Source organism: Borostomias antarcticus, assembly GCF_949987555.1.
Source record: "Borostomias antarcticus genome assembly, chromosome: 12".
NCBI classification, from domain to species: Eukaryota; Metazoa; Chordata; class Actinopteri; order Stomiiformes; family Stomiidae; genus Borostomias; species Borostomias antarcticus.
Window position 1 is genome coordinate 4,898,832 of NC_140245.1, and position 21,454 is coordinate 4,920,285.

Below are 21,454 nucleotides of genomic sequence, written 5' to 3' on the forward strand. Positions count from 1 at the left end.
TTGCTTCATAAGCCCTGTGATAAGGTTATATATATGTATATGATATATGTTATGATATAGGTATATAGGTTATATATGATATATGCCCATAAAGCTCAAAAATGGTTGCCCCAAAAGCCATTATCACTTGGGGGTCCCTAAATCCTAGAGCTGGCCCTGGAAGCTGGTGACATCGGCAGTCTGGTGAGGGGGGAGTGAGAACAGGCAGGTGTAAAATCACAGCTTGTCTGAGGAGAAGGACAAGTGTCTCCATGGAAGCTGGAGGTGTGAATATGACATTCACACACACACACACACACACACACACACACACACACACACACACACACACACAGATCCACCTGCCTTACACAAACACAAATATGGTCATATAAGCTTCTTGCAGACGCAACACTGCCATCTAATGGTCATTTATGGTTAAAGAGAATGTTCATATTCTGATTCCTTTATTGTTACATCCTCTGTACATTACTTTAGAGTAAAATTACTTTAGAGTAAAATTATTAGGTTCTGGCTCCTCAACCTCGTAGCAACAATATAAAGAGCAACACTAGATAATGACAGTAAAGACAGTATAATACAGGATAGTAATAATACTGTCACAATAGGTACAATAACTAAAACAGTGCAACAACATAATAGAAGGCTAAAGTGTGTGTAAAGGGTATTTTTCTAATTTATTTAACCTTTATTTAACCAGGTAGAGAAGCTTGAGATGGTATAGAGAGGTACAGTGCATGAAGATACAAATGTGCATTGTTGCGTGTGGGTGTGTGTTTGTGTGGGGGTGTGTTTGTGTGGGTGTGTGTTTGTGTGGGGGGGTGTTTGTGTGTGTACAGTCTGAGTCCAAGTGAGCCTGTGTGTGAGTGACACGTGCAGGCAGGCGACAGGAGTCCATCGTTCAAGAGTCCCATCGCCTGATGGAGTTTGCCAGATGGAAGCAGCTGAAACAGGCCATGGTTGGGGTGACTGGAGCCTTGTTGGCTCCAGTTGTTGGCACCCCAACTGTTGTACAGTATTATACATAATATAGGACAGGGCTCAGGACGCAACCCTGGGGGGGGGCAGTGTTGAGGGTCAAAGAGGCAAGGGTGTTGCCCATCTTCACCACTTGGCCTCAGCCCGATAGGAAGTCCAGGATCCAGCCGCACAGGCTGGGGTTGAGTTGTCTGATGTAGGTACTGTTCATACAGTATTTCTTATACTCTATTATGTATATTCTTTACTCTGTATATTCTTTACTGTAATCTATGCTCTACATTCTCGCTGTTGAAACGCCCTATCCGCCTATTAACCCTTCCATCCCACCCTGTGGAAATATGCTGATCGCGCTGCTCCTTTAAGAAAGGTCCACTCCTTCTCATCGACTGACACGTGACATAGCAGAGTGTATACAACTGCACACGCCTTACCCTAAGGAGGTAATGTTATGCTTCGCGATTGTTAAAAAGGACCCATGTTGTTACAGTAATTAGATAAGCCAAATAATGTTTTCTATGTGGCCGATCTCGTAGAACTAGATAGCCCATATGTCTTTTAGACAAGAGCGGAACGCATAGGCCTACAGTAGCTATGACTGTGAGCTAGAAGTGTCTGTTGCAACTATGGCTTGGGCAGCGTGTAAGGAAATCAGAGTAACTTTAGCTAACTATTTCTCAATCCAGGACGAGAATGCTTGTTGTTCTCTAGGGAACAGTTATTCTTAAAAGATAAACTAGGTCGCATAGTCAGGTGCGTTGTTTCACAGTGAGTGGGCACATCAGGTCGTATGAGGACGAAGGTCGGAGGGCCACGATAACAATCAACACCGGTCGATACAAACACATTCATTCCACACGAGTCAAGTTCAGTTGTGAGCAAAGTAGGTCGGCTTCTGGCATGTAGCCTAGTTGGAACCTGCCTGTACCTACCGTCACCGTAGAGAACGCAAGTTACAATGGGGACTCAAATTCGAAGGAACGGATTCAAAAGCGAAAGTTATATTCTATCTGTCGACGTGGGTACAACGTTGATCAAATGTCACGTCTTCGACAAGGAGGCTCAAATCCGGGGGTCGTGCACTACAAAGGTAAAGTTCAACTGTCATCCAATACCGCACTGTTCGGCGAACACCATGGCAGGTGCACTAGAGGATCACAGCTAAATCTGTGTGTAGAGCTATAACATAGCTACCTACTCTCTCAGTTTTAGGATGTAGAATGATTTCAGTTAACTCTGTACCCATAGGTGGTTCTGCTGTACCCAGAGCCCGGCCGGGTGGAGATTGACCCGGAGGAGTTGTGGAGAGGGTTCGTCACTGTGGTTCAAGGCGCTGTTCAAGGTCAGTCTAAACAACCAATTACCAATAAAATATGTGGGGGTCATATGAAAGGGAATATGAGTAAACACAAAAAGTTTTGCTTGCTTTACCCTCTTGTGTGCGTGTGTCGTCTCTGTAGATGCAGGTTTGCAGATGCGCCAGATCGAAGGTTTGGGGATCTCCACCCAGAGATGCACCTTCACCACCTGGGACAGGTGGACCCACACACACGCAAACAACAATATGACACATGACAAAATCATTTTCTCTGTCTCTCATCTGTCTCTCTTCTCACTGTCTTTTTCTGCCTCCCTCTGTCTTTTCTCTGTCTTCCCCTCCTTCGAAGGAGGACAGGAGTTCCCTTCCATAACCTGATCTGCTGGCAGGACATGCGGGCAGAGGAACTCGTCCGGTCCTGGAACCACTCGTGCACCATTAAGGTGAGCTCACAAGCTCCATTTATTTAATTTCAAACCTTTATTTATACTTGTGAAAGCACTGAGGTTTCCCTCATTTGCAGTGATGACAAGTTCACACAGAGACACAAATATCGACAAAACAAATGCAATGTACATTATTATCATTATTGTCAGACATATTGATTGACTGATTAGTTAATTTATTAATAGCTTGATCAAACATTTGATCAATTAGTTAATACAGTAGGTGTGTCTGACATGGTCGTCGTTGTTGTTGATGTGTGAAATGTGCGTGTGTGTGTGTGCGCATGTGTGTGTGTGTGTGATGGGGGGGTGTAACGACAGGTGATCCGCGGAGTGACGAAGGCCCTCTACTTCCTGTCCGGACAGAATCGTTTCCTGGCTGCTAGTCAGGTGGTGTTTTCCAACCAGCACATCACCTTCCGGCTTGCCTGGGCACTTGCACACAACACACAGGTAGGGCTGGGAACTCAAAACACTAGGCCTGGACACACACACACACACACACACACACACACACACACACACATACACAAACACACAGTTGGCTGCACAGTAGAGGTTGTTCAAATACCAGCATAACCAGGGGCTGTTTAACTTTGATGTGAAGGCCGTCTTGGAGAGCTTTTAAAAGGCCAAATTTCCCCTTAGGGGGATCAATAAAGTATCTATAAGATCCACAGTATTATCCATCAATTTATGAAGAACCTGAAAATGCAGAGAAAATTGAAGTATGTACAGTATATACACACACACAGGTAGGTCTTGGCACTCACACACTACACAGTTTGTTTTTTGACCTGCGGATATTAAGGGGTAAATTATTCAAAAAAGTTATTCCAGAGCCAACAATGGCTTAGTTGGAGCTGGTTTGCATAATATGACCATTGCTAGCATTTCTGGTGTTGTGACTATGAATGTTACAAAAGACCACCAATATTTGATATAGCAAGAACTCAGGCTTATGTTGACACTTTGTATTACTGAAAATGCTACACTTGAGGACAGTCTTTCTTTCTTTCTTTCTTTCTTTCTTTCTTTCTTTCTTTCTTTCTTTCTTTCTCTCTTTCTCTCTTTCTCTCTATGTTGAGAGAGAGATCGATATGGGACTCCTCTCACAGGCTTTTGCCCTACATAGCAGTTAGTTGCATAACAACACATAACAGAACCATGGCGTTCACCTTACATTCTTTCATCCGGGCTGCGAACCCTTGACCCCAATGGTGAAGCCACTCACCTCTCTCCAGCCTTTCTTGAACAGCTCTGATGTCTCCCCTCCTCCTCCACCCCCTGCCTTCCTCCTCTTCCTCTCTACTCCTTCTCCTCCATCCCCATTTCCCCCTTTCCTTCACCACCTCCTCTTCTCCCCCACCACCTCCTCCTCTCCCCCACCACCTCCTCCTCTCCCCCACCACCTCCTCTTCTCCTCCACCACCTCCTCTTCTCCTCTACCACCTCCCCTTCTCCTCCACCACCTCCTCTTCTCCTCAGCTGAGTCAAGCTACAGCAGAGGGGACTTGCTGTTTTGGGACCACAGATACTTGGCTACTATACAAGCTCACTAAAGGTGGGTTCCCTCCCTCTTTCTCTCCTCCCCTCTCTCTCTTTCTCTTTCTCTCGTTCTCTTTCTCATTCTTTCCATGGTTCCCACGGAATATCATGGAAATATAAAAAGTATACCAGACATGGAAAACCATGACATGGCCCAAAATTATTTTTTTTTAATTCGTTTTTGTAAGTAAGTCCTGGTCACGGTCAGTTCTGAACAGTTTGAATCTGTCGAGTTGTACTATTATAGAGTTGTACTATATAGAGTATTATAATAATATAAAACACACTCTTGCTTGTACTCTCAATACTTACTGTATTACTGTATTAATCCCCCATACACCCAGCCTACCAATAGCGTAGAGGGAGAATGAGCTCATTATGGTTGTCAAGAGGGAGAGAATGAGCTCATTGGATGGGTGTAGAAACTAAGAGAAATCTGATTGGCTTCATTTAGAGAAAGAGAGTGAGCTGATTGGCTGGGTGTTGTGCTGGACAGGGTTATTGGTCTATAACAGTGTTTGTGTATATGATGTGTTCCAGGATTGGTCCATGCTACAGACTACTCCAACGCCAGCTCTACCGGGATGTTCGACACCTACCAGGTCTGTTCACCTCACCTGACACATCACTGAACATCACCCATGATGGCCAGCACTGCACACACAGTATTTAGTGTCTGTGTGTGTGTGTGTGTGTGTGTGTGTCACAGATGTGCTGGAGTAAGCCCCTCTGTTTGTTGGCATCCCTTCCTCTCTCCATCCTCCCTGAGATACGCGACACTGGGTGAGTCAGTCCACGCCGGTCACATGATCACAGTCATAGGGTCCACTTCCTCTCCAGCGTTAGTCATAGGAATTAGCAAATGCACCTAATGGGCATAGATATTTACAAACGTAATATTTAGTCCAGGCTGCAATAGAGATTTTGGTGCCTCCTATGGTGACCAAAGAATATTGGTATTTCTGTCTTCCTACAGTACATGTCTCTAGTTAATAGTTTGGTATGTTAACCCTGCCTATCTATTAGCTTAATTCTGGATCAAAATACATTTTCTCAGCACCCCCACACTCCATTAACCTAGTTAGAGTATAATAGGCACTAGCACTAACTGTCAACAAACCTTAACTCCATCCATATGTTAAAACTTACTTTATGGAATTTCATTTCAAACCTTCATTTATACTCGTAAAGCACTGAGGTTTCCCTCATTTACAGTGTTGAAAAATGCACACAGAGACACAAATATCAACAGAACAAATGTAATATATAACTAGAGGGGCTTGCACTAGAGAGTGCAGACCTCCGCCCCTGCCCCCCCCCCTCTACCTTTCCTCTACCTTTCCTCCCACCTCCCACCACCACCTCTCGTGCTGTGCTCTCCTACGGGCTTTTTGAATTGGTTACAGTAGCACCACCTGTAGTTTCCTCTTTCTGCTTGACATCTTCCCTCTCCAATTTCCAAAACGTTGCTAGTTTTGTGAAGACTTCCCATTCATATTCATTAACAGCCAAGCAGAGAAGTAGTGGAGGGAGGAGTGGGCTGGTTCAGAGTCTGCAGACAGTAGTTTACAAGATGTACATTTGAGATGGGAGTTATACAGCCAATGACATGTTAAATCTATAGTCTATAGGCGAGATATAGTTTTCTATGAAGTCAATCATTTTAATGTGCAGACACTTTATTTTCATCCACCTGAAAGTGTGTAAACTGCAGAGTTTACTTTGAATGCTTGAAGTTTACATTATCGTTTAAATGCAAGTTGAGACACTAGGCTATATAACAGGTGTCACTGTGTTGCTTGGCAGTATTGCCTTTACGCTCACTTGCCCATGCTGAGTTCGATCTTGGCTGTACAGAAATCATCACACTTCACACTAACAGATAGTATAGCCTACATAAAGCATTAAACATGGTAATTTAGCGGACTCTATTGAGGTAGCCTACAGAATGCATCACTTCAACTATCCACACGAATGAGAAATATAACGTTATGGTGCATTCCATTTGTCTCGGGAGGTGTGAGTGGGAACTGGCAATGGTCACTCCCGAGGTGAGCGTTCCAGTTGCAACAGCGGATCTCGTTATCAACAGCTAACTAGTAGCTCTAGCCTTTGTTAGCAAACAAGTTGATAACAACGCACTTAGTGGTATTGTGCGCACAAAACACCATAATGCAGCCAGTAGTCTCGTCAGGCGCAAGGCGAAATTTAAATATTGCTGATTTAAATAATAACACTGCTGCAGCATCATCTTCCATCCGCCGGACGGAAAAATTATGGTAGGCGGGCTCTAGCGTTCTACCTTCCGGATCGAGCTGAAAAAGTAAATGGACACCAGCCTGTTGACGCGAGCATAACTGATCATGGCTGGATCATGGATGTTATTATAAGAAGTGGATAAGGCATGCAAAGATGGCGGCCCATAAAATCCAATGAAAGTTGCTCAGTGGTGCATGAAGCAAGCCCTCATGGCCAGGAACAGCCAGTTTTTGGCGTAGTGGCCAAGCTCGGTATTGCAAGTGGCGCCAAGGCAAGTTTATTTATATGGTAAATGGTAAATGGACTACACTTATATAGCGCTTTTCCACCTTAGCGGCACTCAAAGCGCTTTACAATGGCCTCTCATTCACCCATTCACACACACATTCACACACCAATGGCGGTAGCTGCCATGCAAGGTGCTAACCTGCTCATTGGGAGCAATTTTGGGGTTAGGTGTCTTGCTCAAGGACACTTCGACATGTGGACAGTTGGAGCTGGGATTCGAACCACTGACCCTTCGATCACTGAACAACCCGCTCTACCAACTGAGCTACAGCCGTCCCATATATAGCACATTTCAGCCACAGGGCAATTCAAGGTGCTTTACATGAGACATTAAAAGCATTAAAACAAAAAGCAAGACATTATAGACATTTAAAACAAAAGGCAGGACAAATTAAAAGCATTAAAACAAAAAGCAAGTCATTATAGACATTTAAAACAAAAAGCAGGACAAATAGAATACAGGAATAAAAGTTACAGTGCAGTATACAGATAAACATAACTCCTCTTAGAAAGCAGTGGCAAAAAGAAAAGTCTTCAGGCTTGTTTTAAAAGAACCAAGAGTTGCAGCAGACCTGCAGTTTTCTGGACGTTTGTTCCAGATATGTGGGGCATAAAAACTGAACGCTGCTTCTCCATGTTTTGTTTTAACTCTGGGGACAGAAAGCAGACCTGTGCCAGACGACCTGAGGGGTCTGGATGGTTCATAGCATATGAGCAGATCAGAAATATATTTTGGCCCTAAACCATTTAGTGCTTTATAAACCAACAGCAGTATTTTAAAGTCAATTCTTTGATAGACAGGAAGCCAGTGTAAAGACCTTAGAACTGGTGTGATATGCTCTACTTTCTTAGTCTTAGTGAGGACTTGAGCAGCAGCGTTCTGAATCAGCTGCAGCTGTCTGATTGAATTTTTAGAGAGACCTGTATACATGCCGTTACAGTAGTCGAGTCTACTGAAGATAAACGCATGGACAAGTTTTTCCAAATCCTTCTGGGACATAAATCCTTTGATCCTTGATATTATCTTCAGGTGATAGTAGGCCGACTTTGTAATTGACTTAATGTGGCTGTTGAAATTCAGGTCTGAGTCCATGACTACACCAAGATTTCTGGCTTCGTTTGTGGTTTTTAGCATTACTGATTGAAGTTGAGCACTGACTTTTAATCGTTCTTCTTTGGCTCCAAAGACAATTACTTCAGTTTTATTTTTGTTTAGTTGGAGAAAGTTCTGGCACATCCAGTCATTGATTTGTTGAATGCACTTACTCAGCGCTTGTATGGGATTATAGTCTCCTGGTGATATAGTGATATAAATTTGTGTCATCTGCATAGCTATGGTAACATATTTTGTTGTTTTCCATAATTTGAGTTAGTGGGAGCATGTAAATATTGAACAGAAGAGGCCCCAGGATGGAGCCTTGGGGAACTCCACAGGTCATTTTTGTCAGCTCAGATTTGTAATTGCCTATAGACACAAAATAGTCCCTGTCCTTTAAGTAGGATTCAAACCAATCTAACACTGTACCAGAAATTCCCAGCCAATTTTCCAGTCGGCCTAGTAGTATGTTGTGGTCTACCGTGTCGAACGCAGCGCTGAGATCCAGTAATACTAAGACTGAGATTTTGCCATTATCTGTGTTTAAATGGATGTCATTAAATACCTTAATTAGAGCAGTCTCGGTGCTGTGGTGTGGTCGAAATCCTGACTGGAAGACATCAAAGCCATTACTTAGTACCAGGAAGTTATTCAGTTGTTGGAAAACAACCTTTTCAATTATTTTGCTTAAAAATGGGAGGTTTGATATGGGCCTATAATTGTTCGTTTGTGAGCTGTCTAGATTATTCTTTTTTAAGAGTGGCTTGATGACTGCAGTTTTCAGGGTTTGTGGGAACACACCTGAAAGAAGAGATGTGTTTACAATTTGTAATAAATCAGAGGCCATGCAGTTGGATACAGTTTTGAAGAAGTCTGTAGGTAGAACATCAAGGCAACAGGTGGAGGATTTCAGATATTGTATAGTGTCCCCCAGGGTTTTATGGTTGATCGGATTAAATTGTGTCATGGTATTGATTTTAAGTGGACACTGTGACGACACATGTCCTGTACCTGGAATGGAGGCACTAACTGCTTGTCTAATTTTCTGAATTTTGTCAGTGAAGAATGAGGCAAATTCATTGCAGGCCCTGGTGGATAGAAGTTCAGAGGCTACTGACACAGGAGGGTTTGTCAGCCTATCAACAGTGGCAAACAAAGCACGCGCATTGTTATGGTTTTTGGTGATGTCAGAAAAGAAGGTCTGCCGTGCATTTCTCAGCTCCATATTATAAATGCGAAGTCTCTCTTTATAGATGTCATAATGAACATGGAGATTTGTTTTTCGCCACCTGCGTTCAGATTTTCGACACTCTGTCTTTTCTATTCTGACCAGCATGGCGTTTCTCCATGGAGATCTTCTCTTACCAGAGACCACTTTCACCTTAGTGGGTGCAACGGCGTCAATAATGTTTGTAATTTTAACATTGAAATTATCTACAAGCTCGTTGACTGAGGCCATAGAGAGGGCAGGTGTGGACGAGAAAGCCTGAGTAAATATCTCACTGGTGTTTTCAGTGATGTGCCGTTTTGAGATAACCTCTGATTGAGAATTTGTGTGCATGGAGATAGTACTCTCAACGAAAACACAGGAATGATCAGAGAGCGCAACATCAGACACCTGAACCTTAGAAATATTCAGACCTTTGGTGATGATCAAGTCCAGAGTGTGCCCCTTGTTGTGTGTGGGTTCCGTCACATGCTGAGTCAGTCCATAGTTGTCAAGGACCTAACCTAGCTCTTTAGTCCCTCTGCCCTGAGGGTTGTCAACATGGATGTTAAAATCACCAACAATAGCCACACAGTCAAAGTCAATGCAGACAGTAGACAACAGTTCAGCAAAGTCATCAAAGAAGTTTGGACAGTATTTGGGTGGCCTGTAGATGTTTAGAAATATGGCTCGAGAAGAGGAATTCAACTGAAGAGCCACATATTCAAAGGAACCAAAATTTCCATAACACATCTGCTTACATTGGAGGGAGTCATTAAACAAGATGGCTACTCCACCTCCTTTCTTATGTACCCTAGCCTCGCTCATAAAGTTGAAGTTGGGAGGAGTTGACTCAATAAGTACAGCTGCACTGTTACCTTGGTCTAGCCAAGTTTCAGTTAAAAACATAAAATCAAGATTGTGGTTGGTGATAAAATCATTGATTAAAAATGTCTTTCCTGCTAAAGATCTGACATTTAATAAAGCTAAGTTTAGTGTGCTGAGGGTATTATCTGCACATTTCTCTGTGATAGTTTGTGGCTGACGAGGAATAGATACTAAATTTGATAAATTTGTAGAGCCGGTTGAGTGTTTCCTGTTACTTAGCAGATTCACCATTGTTATTCTATTACCTATCAAGACAGGAATTGAGGAAGATACCATCATGTTGGGTCCTGGCTTGTCCTGGAAGGGGTCATGAGTGCCATTAGCCTTGTAGCCTGGACCCAGTACATATCAGTTAGAGCTTGCTGTATTTTGTAAATAAGTAACTGAATGTGCTGTGCCTTTATCAGGCTGGGCCCGGCAGGGGGTAAGGGCGGTTGGGAGCGCGTAATACAGCGCGTGAAGGTGCTGGCTGGTGAGTGCTAGTGGGAGGGGGGGAGTGAGAGACTCCCCCTCTTGGGGGGGTGGAGGGGGTGGATCCTCGCTGGTGAGTGCTAGTGGGAGGGGGGGAGTGAGAGACTCCCCCTCTTGGGGGGGTGGAGGGGGTGGATCCTCGCTGGTGAGTGCTAGTGGGAGGGGGGGAGTGAGAGACTCCCCCTCTTGGGGGGGTGGAGGGGGTGGATCCTCGCTGGTGAGTGCTAGTGGGAGGGGGGGAGTGAGAGACTCCCCCTCTTGGGGGGGTGGAGGGGGTGGATCCTCGCTGGTGAGTGCTAGTGGGAGGGGGGGAGTGAGAGACTTCCCCTCTTGGGGGGGTGGATCCTCGCTGGTGAGTGCTAGTGGGAGGGGGGGAGTGAGAGACTCCCCCTCTTGGGGGGGTGGATCCTCACTGATGAGTGCTAGTGGGAGGGGGGGAGTGAGAGACTTCCCCTCTTGCAGTAGCTCATCAATTTGGCTGAGCTTCATTGTGGCAGCTTTGATGAGGCCCTTGATTGGTGAGCGTGGTGGAGGAGGGGAGGGGCATTGTTGGGTTGTTGTCGGTGGGGGGTGGTGTGAAGATTCTTCTTCCTGGCGCGGGTGTCTCCCATAATCAGAGCTTTGTTGAAGCAACAGCTCTTCAAGGTTTCTGCCATGTTGTGATATGTCTTCCTTCTGTTTTGGTATTTCTTGTCTCTTGTCCTTGACCATGGCAGAGGGAGCAGATGGATGACGCAGAGAATAGAACAGATTGGAGATAAACAGTTTTACTCCTGACCTGTTAAGGCAGAGTCCATTTCTCTGAAAAAGATGGTATCGTTCCCCAAAAAATGGAAAATTGTCAATGTAGCGCACTGAGTGAGTGGTACAGGCAGTTGAGAGCCATGTGTTCAGTGCCAACAGTCTGCTGAATCTCTCAACCCCTCTTCTGACTGGTGGTAGAGGGCCGCTTATAAACACCTCCGCTTTCAGAGAACTGACTGTGTTCAGCAGATCAATAAAGTCTCGTTTAAGAACTTCCGACTGCTGTTGCGCAACGTCATTTGTCCCCACGTGCACAATGATGTTTTCCACAGTTGGATGTGTAACCCTGATATGCAAGATTTTTTCTGTCATCTCAGCAACCATATCCTTGGGAATGCAGAGTATTTTGGTGCTTTCACTCCACATGCTTCTCACATCTTTTACAGTAAAGTCACCCACAATCAGAGTTTGAGGCCCAGTCGGTAGCTTTCCCTGTAGCCTTTTACTTTCTGGTTTACTCTCAGTCCTTACCCTGCTGTGTGAAGAAGAGATGTGATCCAGGTCATCAGACAGTGGGGCAAATTTGTTCTCCAGTTGTATGGTTGATTGTCGGCGAGATCTGTTTCTGGTTCTCCCTTTTGCGGTTGTCCACGGCGGTGTCCTTCTAGGGACAGGGGTTGAAGAGGCACTCTGCCTGGATGATAATGCAGGCCAGTCAGTCTCATAGTTCTCCAGGGACGGGTCTCTGCCTTGTTCTCCCATTTCCCTGGGAGGTGATTTTCTCTTAGGCTTTGCACCAAGAGAGTTCCAGGGAGGGTTTGTAGGTTTAGTGCCCAGTACATGGCTCTCCTGTTTCTTGGTAGTCTCCTTGGTGCTAATTAGCGGTGTGTTAGCATGCTCTTGTCTGGTACTGTTTTGAATCCATGGTAAGGTGGTGTCGTTCCCAGTTAGTCCATTGACTTCCACACTCATCTCTAACCGGTTCATTTTTGTTTCCAGCACTGTAATCTTCTGCAGACGTTTGTGGAAGTCATCTGCAGTGAAAGGTGTGCGTGCTCACGTTATTGTGAGGAGATGATAAAGACGTTGAAATATGGCAACTAAATCTTCCAAAAAAAAAAAAATATATATATATATATATATATTTATATATATTAGAGTCCCCGTGATTTAAAGTATCCAGGAGCCACTGCTCACAGTTTCTTATGGAAGAAAAGCAACAATATCAGCTGAAAAATGCAGAAAATGCAAACAAAGGCGAGAGCAAGCAGCAGAAGCGTCTGCACTGTCTGAAAGCAGGAAGCAGAGCCAAGAACCTGAAAACTATGAGGAAACTGAAACCTAAATCCCCCACTACACTGAAGTTACAGTAATATGGGTATCCACCTATGAATGAATCATGGTCAAAATTTAATGGTGAGTTCCTTGGCCCATGCTGCACCCCTCCACCAAGTTTCATGCATATCGGGCCGGTAATTTTTGTTTAATCCTGTCCGCATGCAGACAGACAGACACACACACACACACACACGCACAGACAGTTGCGAAAACATTACCTTCCGCCATGCGGGGCTTTGCCCCTGGGGCGGAGGTAATAATTAACATTTAATCCACTGGAATTAGGAGTAATGCGAACTACAGTAGCCAAAACACACTAACAGAAGCCCTATGAGGAATTTAACAAACTGGATCAACTAGTCCAAGCAGCAGTGGGATGAGAATGTTAGTTATGATAATAAGATGCATAACTGTAGGATGTAATAAACAAATGCCGATCCTCATACCTAAAAAATGCCATGAGACCACAAAGGAATGTTTAAGTCACAACAGGTGATCATCAGATTAAAAAGAATGTAGAGAGGCTGGTATCTGGCTTCAGTCTTCAGAAGTGTTTGTTTGAAAGTGAACCCACAAATACAGTAGATAGTCAATATCTAGGCAGACAGACAGACAGACACAGACAGACAGACAGACAGACAGACAGACACAGACAGACACAGACACAGACAGACAGACAGACAGACAGACAGACAGACAGACAGACAGACACAAACAAACAAACAAACAAACAGGCACACATCAGTGCTTGATACTCATCTGTGATCTAGACAAACTCTGAGCATTTACCCTCCCAATTTCTCTTCTGGTCATTCACAGCACAGCTGTTTACACACACCTGTACTTTAAACATCAGCACAATTGGTCAATTTAGTTTAGGATAACCCAAAGGTCCATCACATCTGGGCCACAAACTCAGGTGTCTGATTTGGGAGTCAGATTGTTGCATGGGCCAATTTAGAACCCATTCAATTTTGGGGCTGATCTGAATTATGCTACATGCTGTGCATTAGAGGGTTTGCATAGCTTGTGCATCAAAAGGCCACCTGTGTAACCTTATACCAATGTATGTATATGTGAATGAAAGATAAAACACATTGGAGACATAGTCACTGTTTGTAAGACAATTGGTTTCCCTCGGGGGCCAGAAAAGTGAGCTGTAAAAATTCTTCCCTGACCTCTCTCAACGAGACGATCCTGAAAAATGTTTGTCTATTGGCTAAGAACATATACAGAGCAGTAAACATGGGCTAGATACTTCATAAGAGAGACATGACTAACAGGAGAGTGCACAAATAGTTACAGAGAAGTTGCCTACATGGTAGGCCATTATGTGTTAGCTATCCCTGTAGTCTCTAATATGATATTTAAGTGAATCATATAACAAAGCACAGTAAGCACTTACAGTAACAGAACAGGCTCATAGAGAATGCCGCAAGGCAGAGGTGGGGAAACAGAAAGCAGAGAGCCAAGGGTAAAAAGGGTTATGGTTGGCTGGATAGGGACAGCTGATCAAGACACAGTGGGAAGGAGCTAGTCATGAGGAGGTAGGGGGCCGTTCCAGGAGCCATAAGCTGGACTTTTGGCCGAGGACGGGGGGGGGGGGGGGGGTGTATGCATGCATGCATGCATGTATGTATGTATGTATGGTAGGTAGGTAGGTATGTAGGTGTGTAGGTAGGTATGTAGGTAGGTAGGTAGGTATATAGGTAGGTATGTACTTATGTAGGTATGTAGGTGTGTAGGTGTGTAGGTGTGTAGGTAGGTAGGTAGGTAGGTAGGTGTGTAGGTGTGTAGGTGTGTAGGTAGGTAGGTAGGTAGGTAGGTAGTCATTTAATTTAATTTTATTTCAGTTTGCAGAGAAAGCTGCAGGCATCAATAGTGGAGACCATGCAGTGGACCCATTCTGAACAGGCTCAATGTTCTACACCTAGCAGACCGTTTTGAACTGGCACTGCACTCGTTGAGACTTTGGGGACGTGTGATTTATCCTCCATGCTGAACGACCTGCCGTGTTCTCTCCTCTCTTCTCCTCCTCCCTGCTCCTCCTTCCTGCTCCTCCTCCCTGCTCCACGCTCCTCCTCCCTGCTTCCTGCTCCTCTTTCATCGATCCTGCTCCTCCAGACACAACTACGGGTTTACAGACCCCTCCATCTTTGGTGTGGCCATACCCATCATGTCTGTGGTGAGTAGCGCCCATCCTGCTCTGCTGTGTGTGTGTGTGTGTGTGTGTGTGTGTGTGTGTGTGTGTGTGTGTGTGTGTGTGTGTGTTCATGAGTGCATACATGCGTGTTATCAGGAAATCAGGGCTATGGAGGTCTCATCAGTCCACCAGGGGATTATTATATCCTTAGGGAAGTATCATATCTTAGGTCAGTGTGTCTTCCGTGTGTGTGTGTGTGTGTGTGTTAACACTTAATAGCCTGCCATAAAGAGCTTGTGTTGGGATTGATTAGAGATGAGAGGGGCGCTCTGTGTGTGTGGGAGCGTTTAGAGTATTTCCTCCTCCTGACCACTAGGTGGCAGACCAGCAGGCCGCCGTGTTCGGAGAGTGCTGCTTCCACGTCGGAGATGTGAAAATCACCATGGGAACAGGCACCTTCATAGGCATCAACACAGGGAACAAACCGCACGCGTCTATGTCAGGTAAGCACACACACACACACACACACTCTAAACTCACACTCACACATTCTAAACATTGTCTCATGAGCCTATGCTGCTTTACTTAGCTCTTGCCGTGTGTGTGTCTGTGTGTCTGTGTGTGCATGTGTGCGTGTGTGTGTCTGTGTGTGTGTGTGTGTGTGTGTGTCTGTGTGTCCCTCCCCACCAGGCCTGTACCCTCTGGTGGGCTGGAAGATGGGCCCGGAGGTGGTGTATGTGGCGGAGGGCAACGCGGCCGACACGGGCACCGCCATCAAATGGGCGCAGGAGCTGGGTGAGTCTGAGCCGTGGGCGCAGTGGGGATTTGAACCCATGATGGATCTGGAACATCTACTGCTCAAACCCATGATGTTCCACACTGGAACCCAAACATTGTTCCAAACAACCTCAGTTTCAAATGAAGCTACGGATGGATGGATCGAGGGAGGGAGGGAGGGAGGGAGGGAGGGAGGGAGGGAGGGATGGATGGATCTACGTCAGAGAGGAGGATCAGTGGTGTGTTCCTTGTCAGAGAGGAAGTGACATCAGAGGTGGGTTCCTACATCAGAGAGGAAGTGACATCAGAGGTGTGTTCCTGTTGCAGACTTGTACTCTGACGTCCGGGAGACGGATGCCATGGCCAGCAGCGTGCCCGACTCTGACGGAGTCTACTTCGTCCCATCCTTCAGCTGCCTGCAGGTGTGTGTGCGTGTGTGAGATAGAGAATGTGTGTGTGTGAGAGAGGGAGAGAGTGTGTGTGTGTGTGTGTGTGAGAGAGAGGGAGAGTGTGTGTGTGTGTGTGTGTGTGAGAGAGAGGTAGTGTGTGTGTGTGTGTGTGTGTGTGTGTGTGTGTGTGTGTGTGTGTGTGTGTGTGTGAGAGATAGAGAATGTGTGTGTGTGTTCATGCCCATGTGTTATGCATCAGTTTCAGCATGTGTGTGTGTCCATGCCTGTGTGTGTGTTTTATGCCCCAGTTGAAGCATGTGTGTGTTGTCACCATGTAACGCTGCTCTCTCCTCTCTCTCTCTCTCTCTGCCTGCCTCTGTGTACCAGCTGGTGTAAGTGTGTGTCCTGACTTTCACAAGCATGCACCTCCAAACACTTCTGCTCTGTACTCTTTGACCTGTGTGTGTGTGTGTGTGTGTGGGTGTGTGTGGGTGTGTGTGGTGTGTGTGGTGTGTGTGTCCGTGTCCACAGACTCCTCTGAATGACCCCAAGACCTGTGCCTCCTTCATGGGGCTAAAAGCCTCTACCACCAAGTCCCACCTTGTCAGGGCTATCCTGGAGTCCATTGCATTCAGGTCTGTGTGCGCGTGAACCTGTGTGTGTTTGTTTGTCTGTGTGTGTGTGCGCCAGTGCCAGTGTGTGTGTGTGCGCCTCTGTGTGTGTGTGTGTGTGTGTTGACTCTGCTGAATCTTGCAGGAATAAGCAGCTCTATGAGACGATGCTGAGAGAGATACACGTCCCCATCAATAAAATCAGGTAAACACAAGATTAGCTGCCATCTTCAACGTCACAGTAAAGTCACAAAAACCCTAATTACTGTTTGTTTGGCTGACCCCATCCTCACCCCCATTCCACCCCCACCCCTCCCCCCCAGGGCTGACGGGGGTGTGTCCACCAACGATTTTGTGATGCAGCTGACCGCTGACCTGTTTGGGAGGAAGGTGGCGAGAGCCAACCACCACGACATGTCCTGTCTGGGAGCCGCCTTCATCGCCGGGCTGGGCACTGGTGCGGACAGACACACACAAACAAACACACACACACCGATATTGACACGCACACTCAGCTGCATGGATGTACACATTAACGACTTTTATTGTCGTTGTACTTGACCTACATAGGATTTTTTTTCCGACACCGTGGAGCCAACAACAACACAACAATAGACCAGGGCTGAGTTTCCCAGAGGCATCGTAGCGCTACGTTCATCGTAAGCTATGCCGTTCATCATAGCGCTACGATGAACGTAGCGCTACGATGCCTCTGGGAAACTCAGCCCAATTGAATATCTTAGCCGAGAGTCTGACCCTGTGTCTGTCTGCCCCCTACTGGCGGCGTGGTGTCGGCGCAGGTTTCTGGAAGAGCAGGGAGGAGCTGAAGAAGCTCCAGAGCACCGAGCGCGTGTTCCTCCCCCAGAGAGGACGGGAGTTGGAGGGGCCCGGGGGAGACTACCTCCCCGTCATCCACAGCTGGGAGAGAGCCCTCCAGAGGTCCATGAACTGGTACAGCCAGCCCTGAGGACGGACGCACGGACGGACAGACAGACGGACAGACAGTACAGTCTGCTCCAAGACGGCACTGATGGAAAAAACACTTATAGGCAGATAGACAGGCAGGCAGGCAGACAGAAAAAGACATGGATAGACAGACAGATAGGTGGACAGAAAGACAGACTGACAGATGGACAAACGAAAACGGTGGATCTGATGAGACTCTGACCCTCATCAACATATCTCAACATAGATACGAAGATGCATAGATCGTATCTCTGTTATATCTGAACATGACTCTTCTGGAATATTCCTAATGCATTCTGTCATTAATTCCTCAGGCTCGATCAGCGCCTCTATAGTCCAATATTCTCTTCTCAGACCTCTCAGGTAGTCCCTCCTCTCGCCAGAGGGGGGCGCTAGTGGCTGTTCTCTCGTAGACTGCTGCACACTAACCATAGGAACCCTAGACGGAGCCACAGGACAAAGCCCTGCGTGAGAGATCCACACACGCAGACCCCTCCCCTTGAGGCGATCTCACATCCGTGACATGGACAAGTGAACACCTGGCTGTGATTCTGTATGCAGCTGTGAAACTGTCCAGTCACTTGTCAGATCAGTGATTTCTCCAATGACGGACGGCAGGAAGCAGTAGTGCGTGTGAGACAGAGAGGGCTGGACTGTGTGTACTAACTTGAGTGTGAACTAAATGTTGTACTGTATATGTTGTGTAGTTAACCTATGTATGTAATCTATGTCACTAATCCAGTACATAGTATAAACTGTGACTAATGAGAACTGTGTGGTCGGATGAGGTTTACATTGGGTGGTGGCCCTCACTTTTTACTATTAAAAATCAATTTTGTAAAAATAAAATGTATGAGAAATGTGTCAAAATCTCTTTTTTTTTGCTTGGGATGACACACTGTAGGAAACCAGGCCAGGTCCAGCCTGGCTTATGTGCGTGGCTGGCTTGTTTCTGTTTGGTAGGACGGAAGCTAGTCATGCCACTGAAATAGCTGTGAATTGAAATGACATGAAATAATGTCAGATAAATTAAGACGGGTCTTGTCGCCTGGACACATCAGTTCCAATGCTTCCAATGTTAATCCAGCACAATAAGAGCCGGATAGTCAGTTAGCTCATGAGCTCAACAACTAGCAGCAGCTTCCATAGCATTAATGGTAGCAGTCAGTGGCAGTTACACTGATGATATCATAAAGTCATCCACACCGGGTCTTGAACCCCGTTCTCCCAGGTGGGAGTCCAATGATCTCACCACTACTACTACTGGTTTTGCTGTCCTTCCGGTCCCTAGTGTGGGTTGGGGTTAGAATATTTGTTGGGGTTGGGACAGGATCTGACCTATAAGGCAAGGGGTAAAGGTTGGAGTGAAAGGATGAACATGTGGAGGTTTGGGGTATAGTCCCATAAAGTCCTCCCCACCGGGTTTTGAACACCGGTCTCCAGGGTGGGAGTCCAATGCTCTCACCACTACTCTACTTGTGCAGTGGAGATCGGCAGGATGATTTTGGTGTGCTAGGACTACTGCCTCTAGTGGTGCCAACAGAGAGATGCAGGCTAACGTCCGGAGGAAGGGAGCGATAACGGGACAAACGCTATACAAGGTGCACTGGCTTCCAGCCACGCACAAAAAATTAGGACACACCCATAGAGAGAAGTCTCATTTTGTAGTCCTGAAACACTTAACGTCTAGTTCCTTACAGAGAATTCAGTTTAACAAGAGGGAATCCCAAAAAATGTAAACAGAAACAATGATAGACACTGTGATTCTGCCTCTCCATCGTTAGTTAATTTCACTACTAGGTGACCTATCAGTGGCCTGCTGTGTGACCTTTCAACTGACGGGGTTGGTCCCTGCTGTTATGCAGCCCAGCGCATGCTGACCTGTCTGTACAAGTGGCAGGCTGTGCTCTTACAGATGACTCATCTTTTCATAACACTGTTTCAATTCCCTGAAACCTCAGCGAACGCACTTCATGGCCTACAGTACAAAATTAAAATGGCCGGGTTTCCCGAACGAGTTAAGAAGCACTTAACTCCAAAGTACTTCTTAACTCCCATGCAAAGGGTTGCTTAAGAAGGGTTCCTTAAGAAGGTTCTTTATCGGGAAACCCGGCCAATGTCTGTCTACCGGGAACTTCTCATCTTTGTTCCTGATGTTGCTCTTCCACTCAGTTATTCTAACTTTAAACTCTCTTGTAGTTTTTCCAACATATAGCAGAGCCCACACAGGCATTTCACAAGGTAGACAACAGATTTTGTTTTACAGGAAATTCTGCTCTTAATACCATATTTCTTGCCTGTAGGGTGTAACATCTCTTCCTCTAATCATAGCATTAGTTGACGCAATTGGAACATTGGAGATTGTCTGTCGGTAGATTAGATAGGAAATGTCTCGGAGGCACGCTGACGTGTTTCTGTGCGAAAATGGGAAGGTTCTTAAAGGAGTAGTAAAGGGAAAAGGCATGTTTAGCCCTGTTTTAAGGTTACTTATGATCATATACAATGGTTCAGATCAAAACGTTGACAAAACTAGCACTTTTGAGAAAGTCTGATAATTGCTCTACCACCGTTTAGGTCATACAATGGATGTGGGTGGGCACTGTGAAAAATCTTTCAAAAACATGTTAAACTCTCGATTTCAAAGACAAGAAGCTCACTGAGGGGGTAATTGGTGTCCATTGGTGTTCTGACATCAAATTCGCCGCAAAGTATGAATCCTGTAGGGTTTTATTGATCATTTTATGAAATCCATTGACTTGTATTGAAGCGACCGTTGTAGATGTGTAGATCAATCCGCAGAGGGGATTCAGGAAGCGGAACTACTTCAAGGCATTGCACGAGATCGGAATCAGTTCAAGCGGAAGTTTACACACGTATGTGCTGCGACTAAATAGTTCTATGCTAAATATTTTTTAAAAAGCCTTTCCAGATGAACTAGAATCTTACTTTATGGCAAATTATATGTCAGAACGCCAACTAACACCTCGGTGAGTTTCTTGTCTTTGAAATTGAGAGTTTAACATGTTTTTTGAATGATTTTTCACGGTGCCCACCCACATCCATCAGTGTAGGTGAGGCTGTCACCTAAGTTAGAATATAAAGTGGGGGTCCCTCAGGGTTCGATTTTAGGACCGTTGCTGTTCAGCCTGTATATAAATGACCTGCCCTGTGTCTGTAACGGGTGTGATATTCAAATGTACGCTGACGACACAGTGATCTATGTGCATGCGAAAAACACAGAACAAGCTGCGCCCAAACTCACCTCCACAATGGTCAATGTCTCTAATTGGCTCTCAGATTCCTGTCTACACCTAAACATGAAAAAGACTGTATGTTCTTCACAAAGACTGCATGTAACTCACACGAGCCAGATGTCTACGTCTCTGGTGAGAGGCTCCAGGTAGTGCCTGAATTTAAATACTTGGGTATCTACCTTGATTCAAACCTCTCCTTTAAGAAACAGGTGAAACATGTGCCAAAGGTTGTCAAATTCTATTAAACTATTCAATTTCAAGTTCATAAGAAACAGTTTAACAGACGCTGCAAAGTTGTACTTCAATGCAATGATCATCCCCTTCTTGACATATTGCTTAACCAGCTGGGTTAAGCAACAAGCTCTGCTCTTAGACCCAATTGAACTCTCTCGGTCGTCAGCTCCAACCACTGTCAGGTGTGTATCTGGGAGATTCCGGAAGTGCGTGAACCAGGAAGTCCCTCTCTCCACAGGGCCCTTGTGGCCTGCAACCTGTCCCTCCTTCGACCTTTTACACCCACTCATCTTTATGACCCTCCATGACTCAACACTTTAAGACCCTCCATGACTCAACACTTTAAGACCCTCTATGACATCCCATACTGTCGTTGCTGTGCTGCCCCCACGCCCCCACACTCTGCACCCTCTCCACCAGCTCTTCCCCCTTGATCTTATCATAGGTATGAAAGAGAAGCTGTGACCTCATTCAGCACCTCATGATTTTCCGTAGCCCG

General features: G+C 45.7%; 1 protein-coding gene across 1 annotated transcript; it reads left to right on the top strand.

Annotated features, from left to right (window-relative positions):
* Nucleotides 1–1,847: 1,847 nt before the first annotated feature.
* On the top strand, nucleotides 1,848–18,309 carry gk5 (glycerol kinase 5). Its single transcript, XM_084446665.1, has 16 exons — nucleotides 1,848–2,068; nucleotides 2,227–2,320; nucleotides 2,439–2,514; nucleotides 2,646–2,739; nucleotides 3,064–3,195; nucleotides 4,231–4,306; nucleotides 4,831–4,892; nucleotides 5,000–5,073; nucleotides 14,706–14,766; nucleotides 15,101–15,227; nucleotides 15,415–15,519; nucleotides 15,829–15,923; nucleotides 16,422–16,525; nucleotides 16,647–16,706; nucleotides 16,825–16,958; nucleotides 17,302–18,309. The coding sequence occupies exons 1-16, from the start codon at nucleotides 1,937–1,939 to the stop codon at nucleotides 17,466–17,468; spliced, it is 1,593 nt and encodes a 530-aa protein (XP_084302791.1). The 5' UTR covers nucleotides 1,848–1,936; the 3' UTR covers nucleotides 17,469–18,309.
* The last annotated feature ends 3,145 nt before the right edge of the window (nucleotides 18,310–21,454 follow it).